The sequence below is a fragment of the Alexandromys fortis genome, unplaced genomic scaffold (genome assembly GCF_014885135.2).
Source record: "Alexandromys fortis isolate MF-2015 unplaced genomic scaffold, M_Fortis_MF-2015_v1.1 scaffold_87, whole genome shotgun sequence".
Taxonomy (NCBI): domain Eukaryota; kingdom Metazoa; phylum Chordata; class Mammalia; order Rodentia; family Cricetidae; genus Alexandromys; species Alexandromys fortis.
The window spans coordinates 650808-663802 of record NW_026067971.1 but is presented as its reverse complement, the minus strand read 5'-3'; the positions used below and the strand labels follow the sequence as shown (position 1 = coordinate 663802).

Below are 12995 nucleotides of genomic sequence, written 5' to 3'. Positions count from 1 at the left end.
GGCATCCATAATTTGTATAGTACTTGGTATTGGCTTTATTAAAAGACCTGGTGAGGAAACTGGACCCCAACATCTTCCATGAATGTAGGAAATTGATGTGGGCTTTTAAAAAGAGAGGCTGTGCTACCGAAATGCCTTTTTTTAAACAATAGTATGTTTTGAGAAATATGTATCATCCATAAAAAGTTTTTTTATATAAAAGGTACAATGTTTTTGTACACCCATCAACACTTATAGATGTAAAGAGAAACCACAAAGCCATCCCAGTCTATAGCTACTATATAGACTAGAATTGTTTGACTACAATAGCAAGAAAGTCAGTGGCATAGTGGTTTTTTAAAATGGTTTGTGCCTGGCAGTCTTCAGTGCTCACATACAGGACACACCAGTTAGAAGAACATGTGAATGACCTCCCTGTCAGTGGAAATGCCCAATTCCTTAAATTATGTTCCCTAAGATCCATTTCACTGCCCAAGCCCTCCCGTCTTATCAACATTTTTGTTGATAGTCCTTCTCTCTAATTCTAGCCGACTTCCTGCTCAGGTGCAAGCCACACCAGTCAGAACTGCCTCAGTCTCTAGATTCTGTTCCCAAAGACCCTCCCACCTCATTGCCAGCCCAGAAACCAAGCCCTGCCACCACTGCAGGGGCTCCTGCTGCTCAGGTGTTGACTATACCAATCAGAACAGGTGCAGGCCACACTAATCAGAAGAACAGAGATGCCTTGCTGCACTTAAGGCCAAGCTAACTGCCAGAAGGCCAGCTCCCAGAGACCCTGTACTAGATCAGAGGTCAAGCTGGCCACCAGAAATCCAGGCCACAAAGACTAGAAGGCTAAAGAAACAGAAACTTGTAGCGCGCGGAGATGTAGCACGTGGAGCTGTCATGTTGGGGACAGGGAGCCTGGGCGCCATTTGCTGTTCCACGTCAAACTTGACAGACAACTTGTGCGCATGCGCGCGAGCTCCCCCCAGCGCGGGGAGTCTTTCGATCTGGCCATCCGATCTGGCCAATCATAATTTAAGCACGATCACTCCATTCTGGCCTGAGCCATTGGGTTGATGACACGTCAGGGCTTTGTCTGGCACCCTATATATTCTTCTGCTTCACCGAGACGGGGTCTTTTTGCCTCTCTACAACCTCAAGTGTAAGTGCTCCAATAAAGTGTGTTCTGAGAAGAATCCTGTTGCGGTGGTCTCTTCTGCTGGCGGGAGCGGGCGTGCTGCAGAAACCAAGGGATAAAACATCCATCTGTGGTAGTTTGAATGTAAGTGACCCCCATAAGCTCATAGGGAGTGGCGCTATTAGGAGGAATGACTTTGTTGTGGTAGCCATGGTCTTGTTAGAGTAAGTGTGTCACTGTGGGAGCAGGATTTGAGATTTCCTGTGCTCAAGATACTGCCCAATGTCTCAGTCCACTTCCTGTTGCCTACTGATCAAGATGTAGTCAGCACCATGTCTGCCTATATGCCTCCATGTTTCCTGTCGTGATAATAATGGACTGAACCTTTAAAACTGTAAGTGAGCCACCCCAATTAAAAGTTTTCCTTATATGAGTTGCTGTGGCCATGGTGTTTCTTCATAGCAATAGAAAGTCTAACTAAGACAGAAATTAGTACCAGGAGTGGGGTATTGCTGTGATAAGTCTGACCATGTTCTTGTATGGAGGAATTTGGCCTTTGGTACTTCAGGTTAGGAAAGCAGTGGAATGCTTTAAGCACTGCTTAATGGGCCATACTAGTAGAAGTATGGAAGACAGTGGTGCTGAGTGTGATTTGATGAGCTGTGAGGATCAAGAGGTTTTAGAGGAGATGAGTATTAGTATGTGGCCTAGGGACTGGTTTTGTGATATTTTGGTGAAAAATGTTGCTGATTTTGCTCTTGTCTGAAAAGTGTGTCTAAGGCTAAAGTGAAGAGTTTTGGATTAATTTCCTTGGCAGAGGAAATCTCAAAATATCCCAGTATAGACTGTGTTGTGTGGTTATTAGTGGTAACTCTAATGAAGATTTATATTGAAAAGAAGCAAGCTAAGCAAATAAAAGTACAAACTGTACAGATTGGAAAATGAGGCACCAGGAATAGGATAGAGCTAAATCCTGAATTGAAGAAGATAAACGGATTAAGAAATGGAATAAAGGGAATGGTCACTTCAGAATAAGATCCCACCGGGCTAAATTTCCAACTTGTGGAAAGGAAGTAAGGAAAGCTTAGAGGTGACGTAGTGGTATCTCTCCACAGTAATAGAAACCCACACTGAGACACCACTCAACAAGGACAAGCTCAGAAGTCAACGCCTGGATCTCTAGTCATCCCAAACCCAGATACCTAAACACCAGTGTCAGAATACAATCAACAGTAGTCAGGGCAATATGGCACCACCACCAGACTCCAGCTATCCTTATGGCAGCAAGACCTAAATATTTCAACACAGTTGAAACACTAAATAATGACCTTAAAAACAACTTTATGTAGATGATAGAGGTCCTTAAAGAGGAAATGAAAAACTTCTTTAGTCTAATTGAGGGAAAGACAACCAAAAATTATAGGAAATCAATAAATCTTTTAAAGAATGCCAAGAAAGCCAAGAAAAAAATAACAGGTGAACAAAATTACTCAAGATCTGAAAATTGAAATGGAAGCAATAAAGAAAATACAAATTAAAGTGTTATGCTCAAATCCACAGCAAACATACTTTACACGCCCCCCCCCCTTTTCTTGCTTTTTAGACAATATAAAAACTCTTACCGAAGTCTTTCTTGTGGTCTTTCTCAGTGGTATATGATGTATGACTACAATATTTTAAATAAGAACAGCACATAAAATCCTGTACCAGTGTGAAACATTTGAGACCAACAGTAGTTTTTATATATTAACCAATAATAACTCGTAGCCAGATGACAGATTTTTATAACATATTGACCCACAGAGCCAAACCTAGGTCAGGTTTGACCAGAAGTTGAGGTACGCAGCCCCTAGGGCAAGTGGAGGGAACAAATCCACGAGCATGGGAGGAATGCAGCGTGGGGGAAAAGATTGTTAACCTCTCCAAGTCATAGCAATTAACCCCAGATTCTCTGTTTAGTGTTTGAAATCCTATTGGGATATATCTGTCCCCTACAACTGTGCCTGGCAGCCTTGCTACATTGCAACAACAAGGATGCATAGCCCAGCCACTCATCCACACAAGCACACTGCCCCACAGTCACATACTTGGGGCCACAGATTCCTTTTCATGAAATGTTTAAGGCAGCAAGGAAAATATACCCCTAAACTTAGAGTCCTATCTCTAAAGTCCTGTAAGTGATCTCAATATCAAAGTCAAAGAAGTCATGATTTGAGTCTGTCGGCATCAGTCTAAGTCAAGACAAAAGCACAACACACAATACACAGACGTAAAGGACAATAAACAGGAAGGACAATGGCGCCAAATAAACCAAAGACACAGCTTCAAGCAACCAAATCAAAGACACAGCTTCAAGCTGTTTGGCGGGTGTGACTCTCCCCTCTATCGGAATGAGATCCCACTATCTGCGAGTCTATATATAGACTTAAGACCTGCTATCCGTGTGTCTCACCAGAGAACTGACCATGCTACCCGCATGTCTCCCCATGCTAATTGCATGTCACACCACAGAATTGAGAGGCCACTACGCGCATGCATCCCCAGAGAGAACCACCCTCTGCAAAGGGCCCTGGGAATGTCCACCTGAGAGCCCAGCCTGTGATCTTTTTGCGTGTCTGCAAATCATCTTCAGGCACTACAGTTCCTAGGCCCATTCACAGGCAGACATGAGGCATGGAGACATGAAACAAAACACAGAAAACTTAACCGGCCACTTGAAGGCTCTACAGGTGGTGGTCCTAGCGGGCTTTGCGGGATCCAGGATGAGCCCTCAAATGTTAGGCCCAAATCTGCAAAGTCCCCGCAAAAGCCAGCAAGGAAACTGAGTCCCATATATAAAAGCAAAGAGCCTTTATTTTAATCAAGTTTGCAAACTCGATCTCTCTGCATGTCCAACATATTGGAATTACCAGAGAGACCCAAGCTCAATTAGAATAGGATTTTATAGTAGTAAAGGTGAGGGTGAGGTATTTCTGAGGTTTTAAGACCCCTGATTGTCTGGCATTTGTCTAGTGTCCTGGTGAAAGTACATGGCAGGTGCTCCTATCTACATGCTTGGAATGTCAGGCATTTCCTTTGAATGATCTGTTCTTGAGTGGAGGTCAGGTAACTCATATGCATTACAGACTCTAAGAGACCATGGATGCCAGCCCAGACTACCATAGCCAGCAAAACTTTTAATTAATCACCATAAATGAAAAAAAAACAAGGTATTTCATGACAAAATCAAATTTAAACATGATCTGTCCATAAAAATCCAGTCCTACAAAAGATACTAAAGAAAAATTCCAACCCAAGGAGGTTAGGTATACCCATAAAAAACCAACTAAACCAAACCAAACCAAACAAAATAGGCAATAGAGAATCTCACACCAGCAAAATCTGAAGAATCACACACAGACACACACATGCCCGCCCCAACCACTACCAATAAAATAACAGGAATTAACAATCACTGGTCATTAATATCTCTCAGTATCAATGAACTCAACTCACCATTAAAACAACACAGGCTAATAGAATGGATATGAAAATAGGATCCACCCTTCTGCTGCATATAAGAAACATACCTATAACATGAGGGCTGGCTTGTTGGGGTTTATGTCCTGCTCAGTTCCCACAGCTGTTTGGACCCAAAGAATATCACACAAAGAGTCTATATTAATGATAAACTGAGTGGCCCATTAGCACAGGCTTCTTGGTTAACTCTTGTAACTTATATTAGCCCATTATTCTTATCTATGCTAGCTACATGGCTCAGTACCTCTTTCAGCAGGGTTGGTCACATCCTGCTTCTTTGGTGTCTGGACAGGACTGCAAAGAGAGTTTCCTTCTTCCCAAACTACTCCTGTCCTCATTGCCTCACCTCTACTTCCTGTCTGGATGTAACGCCTATACTTCCTGCCTGGTTACTGGCCAATCAGCATTTATTTAAAACATAATTGACAGAATATAGAATTGTCCCACACCACATACCTCAACAACAAAGACAGAAATTACCTCAGAGTAATGGTTTGGAAAAACATTTTCCAAACAATTGGACCTAAGAAGCAAGCTGGTGTAGCTATCCTAATATCTAATAAAATAGACTTCAAACCAAAATTAATCAAAAGAGATGGAGAAGATATTCCATATTCATTAAAAGAAAAATCCACCAAAATGATGTCTCAATTCTGAACATATATGCCCCAAATGTAAGGACACCCATATTTGTAAAAGAAACATCTGTAGTGAGGAGGCAAGCAGGCCTGCTTTTTGTCCTGACCAGCTCCCACACACCCGAAATAACAACACACAAATTGTATTCATTTAAACACTTCCTGGCCCATTAGTTTCAGCCTCTTCTTGGCTAATTCTCACATCTTGCTTTAACCCATATTTAGTAATCTGTGTAGCACCATGAGGTGGTGGCTTACTGGGAAAGAGTCTAGCCTACATCCATCTTGGGTCGAAGAATCATAGCAACTGCCTGAATCTGCTTCTTTCTCCCAGAATTCTGTTCTGTCTACTCCGCCTATCTAAGCTGCTGTGCTATCAAAGGGCCAAGGCAGTTTCTTTATTAACCAATGAAAGTAACACATAGACAGAAGATCCTCCCACATCAAACATCACTAAAGCTTAAGACATACATTGAATCCCACACATTGATAGCAAGTGACTTCAACACTCAACTCTTACCAATGGACAAGTTGTCCAGACAGAAACTAAACAGAGAAATAATGGAACTAACAGATATTATGACTCAGATGGACTTAGCAGACATCTACAGAACACTTCACCCAAACACAAAAGAATGTACCTTCTTCTCAATACCTCATAGAACCTTCTCCAAAATTGAACATATACACAGTTACAAGGCAAACCTCAACAGATACAAGAAATTTGAAATAACCCTCTGTATCTTATCAGACTACTGTGGATTAAAGCTGGATTTTAACAACAGAAACAAATAGAAAGCTTACAAAGTCATGGAAACTGAACAACTTTCTACTGAATTATCAGTGGGTCAAGGAAGAAATAAAGAAATTAAAATGTTTTGTGCTCTGATCCACAGAGTGACACTGGGTTCTGTTGGGGTAGATCTGGAGTCTTAGGTACACTTGTACTTTTCTTCATGACAAAACGATTACTACATTATATGGCAGGAGGAAAAGAGGACAGAGAGGACTAGGCATTAGGATTTACCACAAAATGAAAGCAGATCTGTGATCTCATTGGTCAGAATCTTTTTACAGGCAAGCCCAAGTTATAACACAGAGTATGAAATGAGTATTGGGTTTTTGAATAATGGAGCTTTCTGTTTGATAACTTCCTTTAGTCTCTAATGTTGATCCCCACTAAGACTTATCTGGGGTGACTGTTTGTCCACATTGTTATTGATTTTTATAACTGCCCATATCCACAGCCTCATCTCATAGGAGAAGAGTTGTGTCTGTGGTCTATGTTTTATAGAATGGCAGAAAAAAAAATGGGTCTATGAGGCAAGGAGGGGGTTGGGTACTGACACTGTTCATAGCTATAGCTGAATGAGGAGTAATTAGAGGCTTGAGGAAGCAAGGTGGTAAGAGTCTGCAGCTGCAGGGTTTTGGGACAGATAGCATCAGCCACAAGAGCAATGTGTTCCTGCACAGAAATAGATGCCAGCATCCCCAGGCTGGGCTCTGATGATGTTCAGCGAGCTGTCTTTTCTTGCTTCACCAAACTTAGCGGTCATTCTCTTCTGCTCCTTTACTTCTCCACCCTTGACTAATGTCATCAGGAAGACAGGACCTTTCCTGGGCTCCTGTTTGTACCAGTAAAATTGAGGGAAAGTGCTTGAGGAGTTGCAGTACATGGTGAGATCTTGCCCCTCCTGAATGCTCAGAAACTGAGGATTCTGCTCCAACTGCTGGGTGCTCAAACCTGTTTCAAAACAAAGCAAAACACACAGAGAGAAATTTGAATGCTCTTGCATTGTGTATAAATTACAAACGAGATTGTGGCCCTAAAAGTAGACTGGTGATCACAGAGGACCAGAAAGTTAATGGAGGAGGGTGGAAGGATGATGGAAGGATGCCGACTGGATGGAAGACAGTGTGAAACCCACAGTATGAAGATCATACATATTAGTAGACAGAAACCCCAAAGGCACAAGGGACTAAGGATTCCTTTCAAAGTTGAGGTGAGTCTACTTTCCATTATTTGTCTCCCAATCTACCCTCCCACCTCCCTTCATACTTATGACATGTCTCCAGAGATTTTTTGTCTTGATGAATTCTGTTATGTAAACTGAAGCTCTCCTGAACTTACGAGCTACTTGATTCCAAAGGAGCAACACAGAGAGCTTCAGGAGCATCTTTTCTTCCTGTCAACAGGTGGCCAGAGTCACTGAATTTAGTGCTCTTTTGCAAGAGGCAGTTCTGGGCTGCAACACGTGTTCCTAGTACTTTGATTTCAAACAAGAAACTGGGGCCACCAGAAACTAATTATCTCCTACCCTCCCCCATCTTGCATGACTCTGCTTTGAGACTGGGAAAGATTTTTGCCTTTTGAAATGCTGCCCTCCAGTGGGGAGACAGGAAAGTGATTTGCTCTGAATGCTCCTAGTTCTTCAGTTTTATTTGGTGTGGTTCACCATCAAGATTTACGTAGTCTAGTGCTCTTCAGAAATAGAACAACGATCTCTTTTTACAATTGATAATTTTGCAGTCAGAATAGTAGAGAAACAGAAGACAAGGGGACATGAGTTAAACATTTGTTGTGCACCTACTTTTACCAAATTAAAGATGAGTGTTTCTGTCGTGTAGTATTAAATTTAAAGTACTCTACTTGTAACATATTGCAATGTGCTGCCATCAGACTCTGGTTTACATGGAGCAAAGCTATGACTACACCCCACTAGACTGTGTTCGTTGGGCCAATCTGGCAAGTACTCCAAGGGAAAGATCTTTTATCACCTAAGTGACCCTAGAAATTATTAGGAAAAACTTGAATTCGCAGTTTCCAAATATTAGATAAATGTGTGGGTGTGTATATAGGTGACTAGCACAGTGGCTTGAGGGTATGGCTGTGGTGGGGATAGAATGAGGGTGTATCTGCCCACAAACATCAGTAAAGGTGTAGGGCCCTGGCCCTGGGAATAGCTGTTGGTTCCTCAAATGGGAATTGTAGTGCAAATGCGTTTTCTTTGTATACTTTTGTTCTGTGTGAGGGGTGCCACAATCTATACTCCTCAAATAAGATGAAAGCAATGGGGTGATTCATGACAAGAGTGTTAAAGGAACACTCAAGGATCACAGACTGTTGGGTTATTCTTTGAGACATCTCATAACTCATGCCATTTGTAAGACAATATGGGTTTCTTTCCAGAGGACTAGCTTATTAAGCCTCAAAGAGATAAGAATAATTTCCTTCAACATTAGAATAACATCATGATCATTGTATTGACTCGGAATCTAGACTGGCCTTTTCAAATACTCAATTCTCCTAACACATTCACTCAGAAGAAAAGCCTTGCCACAGCTTACAAAGGGGATGGTATCCAGAAGGGCACACCTGGAGTGTTGCCTTCTGTTTAGGTTTTGACCTACGGAAGAACTGGCAGTTATAAGAGAGGGAAGCATAGCTATGGGTTGACCTGAGAGATAGAATGAACCCGAGACACCTCCAAGTATCCTTGAATTTCAATGTTTCCAGCACAAACCAGTGCTCATTGATGAAGGATCCCTTGTCAAGGTGCATGGGGGATTGGCCGTAAGTGCTTTTTACATATATGATGGAAATGGTATTTAGAGCTGAGTTTAACCAGATGGATAGGGAATGTCCTCTATCCTTGAGGAACATGATTTAATAAGGATGTAAGAGCCAGCAAAGGGGATAATTGGATGAAATGTGCTAATGTAAAACTGCCTGGAAAATGCTGAGAGAAGAAAAGGGCAAGCACCTATAATTTTGATTTGTAAATGCAATTTCATAATTTGGTAATATCATTTAGATTGGGAAAAAGCTTTTTGAAAGAATGTGACATTTGTGGAGGTTTCATTAATGAGTAGTGCTTTTCAAGGCTTATGAAGAATGACGTGTAAAAGAAGATGCTGGACTGAGCTCATTGGCCTGAAATCATGCAGTGAAAATGGCCTTAAGGAGGAAAAGTCACAGGGACCAGGAGAGGAGACGCGTTCCTTTGCACAATAGAGAGCTATAGAGGTCCTGAAGCAGCGACACGATCAAGTTAGATGTTTGCTTTAGACTGAGTCTGAGTGGTGGTGTACTGGAAGGGTATGAACTAAGAGGTAGGTGATACAATTAAGAAATTTGTCTAAGCAATCAGTGAATCATGAGATTCTTGATAAGATAGTAAGCAGGAAGTTGAGAAGCAGCATCTGAATATAAAAGACTTTTATTTTTATTTTTAAAAAACCAGGAACTTGACTTTGTATGTCAGCCACGCTGACTGCAGAAGCACTCAATGCTACATTAGCTATATCTTAGTGACTCAAAGCTACATATGATTTGTATATTGGTGCATTAATTTGGGGTCGGTTAAGTTCTGCTCTCTGGGCCTCTGCTCTTAGACTATGCATCTGCTGCACATTATGGGCTAACATCTGAAAGAATATTGACTGGTACGTGCAGGACCAAATCATGTGATTAGATTTGTTTTCTACTTTGATGGATACTCCACAGCTACTCACAGCATTGCTCGAAGCTAGTAACGCAGCCAAGTAAGGCAAGAACAGAAAACGTGCTTGAACTAAAGTGTGGCTGTTAACAAATGACATCTCAGCCTGTTACTCTACTTGACACTGTGCTGAAAGTGGCATTATTGAGAAGAAGGCATATTAAGATGATTCTAGAATCTTGAAGAAGAGCCCTGGTGAAAACCTAGAAGAAATCAAGGATATAATATATTTTTATTCTATCCTTGCTCTTTTTGCCCTGTAGGGCATGTCCTCAATAAACTAGCTGTTCTTTCAGCAATGTCCTTTAAATGATATCCCCTTTTATCAGAGCAGATGGTTCTGTTTTGGTGGTGAAGGACCGATGTCTCCTTAATGTCCTGTTACATACCAGAAAGTTTTGATACCAAGATACATATGACCTTTCCTAATGAGTTGTTATTCGGGTTTAATATTCTCAACTCAGCATGACAACAGAATAAATGGACATAAATGAATATGACCCATAGTGTCTGTGGAGGGCTAGCTTTGAAGGGCATTGAAACTCTGTGCAGGGATGACTTGGGGTAGCATTCTTGCTGACAGGCTTGGCAACCCAAGTCAGGAGGAGGCAAACCTCTTCCATCAGTAGACTGCCTTGCCAATAGTCAGTCCTTGAGGACACAGATGTGCACTGTAGTTCAAAGGCTCTGATTAGGTTGTGGTTTGTCTTCTGATGAGGTGTTTTTTTTACATATTATATAACAGCAAAAGTTATTCCCATAACACCAGGCTTTTTGTCTAGATTAACTAGGACATGAAGCTCTTGCAATTATTTGCTACAAAGTTATTAATTTATGTAACTATTTCCAAGTATTATGGGAACCCAGCTTGGATTGTGATTGGAGTATTATAAAAGAGTACTGGCTTTGCAATAAAGTATGCAGTTGTATCTCCTACTCTGCACCCCCTGTGTCCTGATTTCTGCGGCACTACCCAGGGTCATCCATAACCGAGATAGTTGGGGAAGGGTCCCCAACAAGTATCAAAATATGTGACCCAGTAGAATTCACAAATGAAGTTGTACAGAATACCAAAAGGCTAGAAATATCCTATTGTTTGTTAACAGGTGTAGAATCTTGCAGTAGTCATTGCACTCTGGATTTGACTGTTGTTACACAGACATTACAATGACCCCAAACAAGTTGGATTTGGTATGGGGGTGTCAGGATGATTGGGTTTCAAGAGTACTGTTGAGTTGTAATGACTGCCTTACCATTCTATATGAGCTTCAATACTTATAATGTATAACAATTGTTACATTATGCAGCAATTTGTATTCTGAGGTGACATAGAATTTCTATTGACTTTGTTCATTGAGAAAATGTTTTTGGTTGTCTCACAGATGTTCTCATTATAGAAAGGTATTTATAGAACCTCCGCACTATTTTCCGTGGTGTCCAGACTAATTTGAACTTCTATCCACAGTGTATAACTGTTTCAGGAAGCCCACCAGAAAAGGCCACTTGGACACAGTCAATAGCCAACCTAAAGTGTTTATTCCAGTTGGCTTGGGCTACACTCAGGCATTCAGGACCCAACTATAGCATCCAGCATTTAGAGTAAGGAGTTTTTAAAGCCAAAACCACATTTTAGCATCTTTATCTACAGCTGCATGAGGAAGTGTGTACAAGCAAGCACTTTAACAGAAGCTAAGATAAGCAGCTAGCTAGAGAGGAAGGTTCTGCATAAGCGGGTGTTTAACAGAAGCTAAGTTGGCTGGTGCATCTTGAGCTTGAGTATTAGAATAGAGTTGGGTAAATTTGCACAAGTCTTCCCATGAAGGAGATTAAATTCTAGTTAAAATTTAAATGGCCTTAACAAGAATACAAGATGGAAGAACCTCCACATGGTCTTGTCCCATCATATTAGATTTCTTTTTTCTCCACATCCACCATATCATTTTTTTTGGTTCTCTTGATTCTTGTTCTGAATGGGGCAAAATAAAATTTCAACATAGTTTTGCTTTGCATTTCCATGATGGCAAAAATGTTGAATATTTTTGTTGGCAGTTGGTACTTTTGATAACATGCCTATTCATTTCATATACTCACTAACTGAATGATTGATTTGTTCCTTCAATATTTAGTTTTTAGGTTATTTTTGTATTTTGGTTTACTCACCTATTAAATTAATAGCTAGGTATGTGGAAATCAAATCAGACTAAAATAATGATACCTGCATTCACATTTTTACCATGGGGTTAGTCACAATAAAAAAGTTAAAATTAGATTCTGCCCAGGGAAGCAGTCCCCATTTTGAGAAGGCACTCCCTGGGTACACATAGGCTACTCTAGTCAGAGGAGTTGGTAAGCTAACTGCAGATCTTCACCTGTCCTCCTCTCCTCCAAATACAATGTCCTGGCCTCATCTCTGGCTTCATAGCAGATCACCTGCTGAGGCCTACTTTCACCCATGCTCTTATTTCCAGTAATCATACTCACTTCCTACCTTCCTTCCCCAAATCATCGCTTTCTCTCAAATACCAACTCCATCAGAATTCCCTGGGAACCTGCAGTCACGTCTATCCTGGGATGCAGGTAAGCTAACTGATATGGGATTCCACTCTGTATGCTGTGAATGTTTTATTATCATTGGTTAATAAAGAAGCTGTTTTGGCCTATGGCAGGGCAAAATAGAGATAAGTGGGAAGACTAAGTTGAATGCAGGGGAAAAAAGTGGAGTGAAAGATACGCCATGTAGCTGCTGAAGGAGGAATACGTTGGAAACTTACTGGTAGGTCACAGCCTTGTAGTGATACACAGATTAATAGAAATGGGTTAATTTAAGATGTAACAGCTAGCTAGAAATATGCCTGAGCCATCAGCCAACCAGTGTTGGAATTAATATAGTTTCTGTGTGATTATTCAGGTCTGGACAGCTGGAAAACGAACACACAGTCTTCTTTTAGAAAATGGCACCTAAGCATTTGGGACTAACCTGCATGGCCTGATACCCACTTTAGTCTGGGTGCTTGTATGCCCACTCAGGGTCAGGAGGAACATAGCTGAGAGAATGGCTATGTGGCTCAGTACTCTTAGCATGGGCAAGTGGCAAGAATGGGTCTCCTAGGTATACAGAGCCAGGAGAGCATGGTAGATCCCTGCTGCCATACACAGAGATATTTGCAGACTGCACAACATGATGCATGGCAGTGTTACCTTTCACTCTGACAA

The 12995-nt window shown here is 41.3% G+C and overlaps 1 protein-coding gene across 1 annotated transcript in view; it reads right to left on the bottom strand.

Annotated features, from left to right (window-relative positions):
- Window positions 1–12995, bottom strand: part of LOC126509694 (M1-specific T cell receptor alpha chain-like) — a 499818-nt gene that overhangs the window by 393044 nt on the left and 93779 nt on the right. Inside the window, exon 3 of the mRNA XM_050155766.1 lies at window positions 6863–6868. Within this exon, the coding sequence (XP_050011723.1) occupies window positions 6863–6868 (6 nt within the window). The remainder of the gene's footprint in view (window positions 1–6862; window positions 6869–12995) is intronic.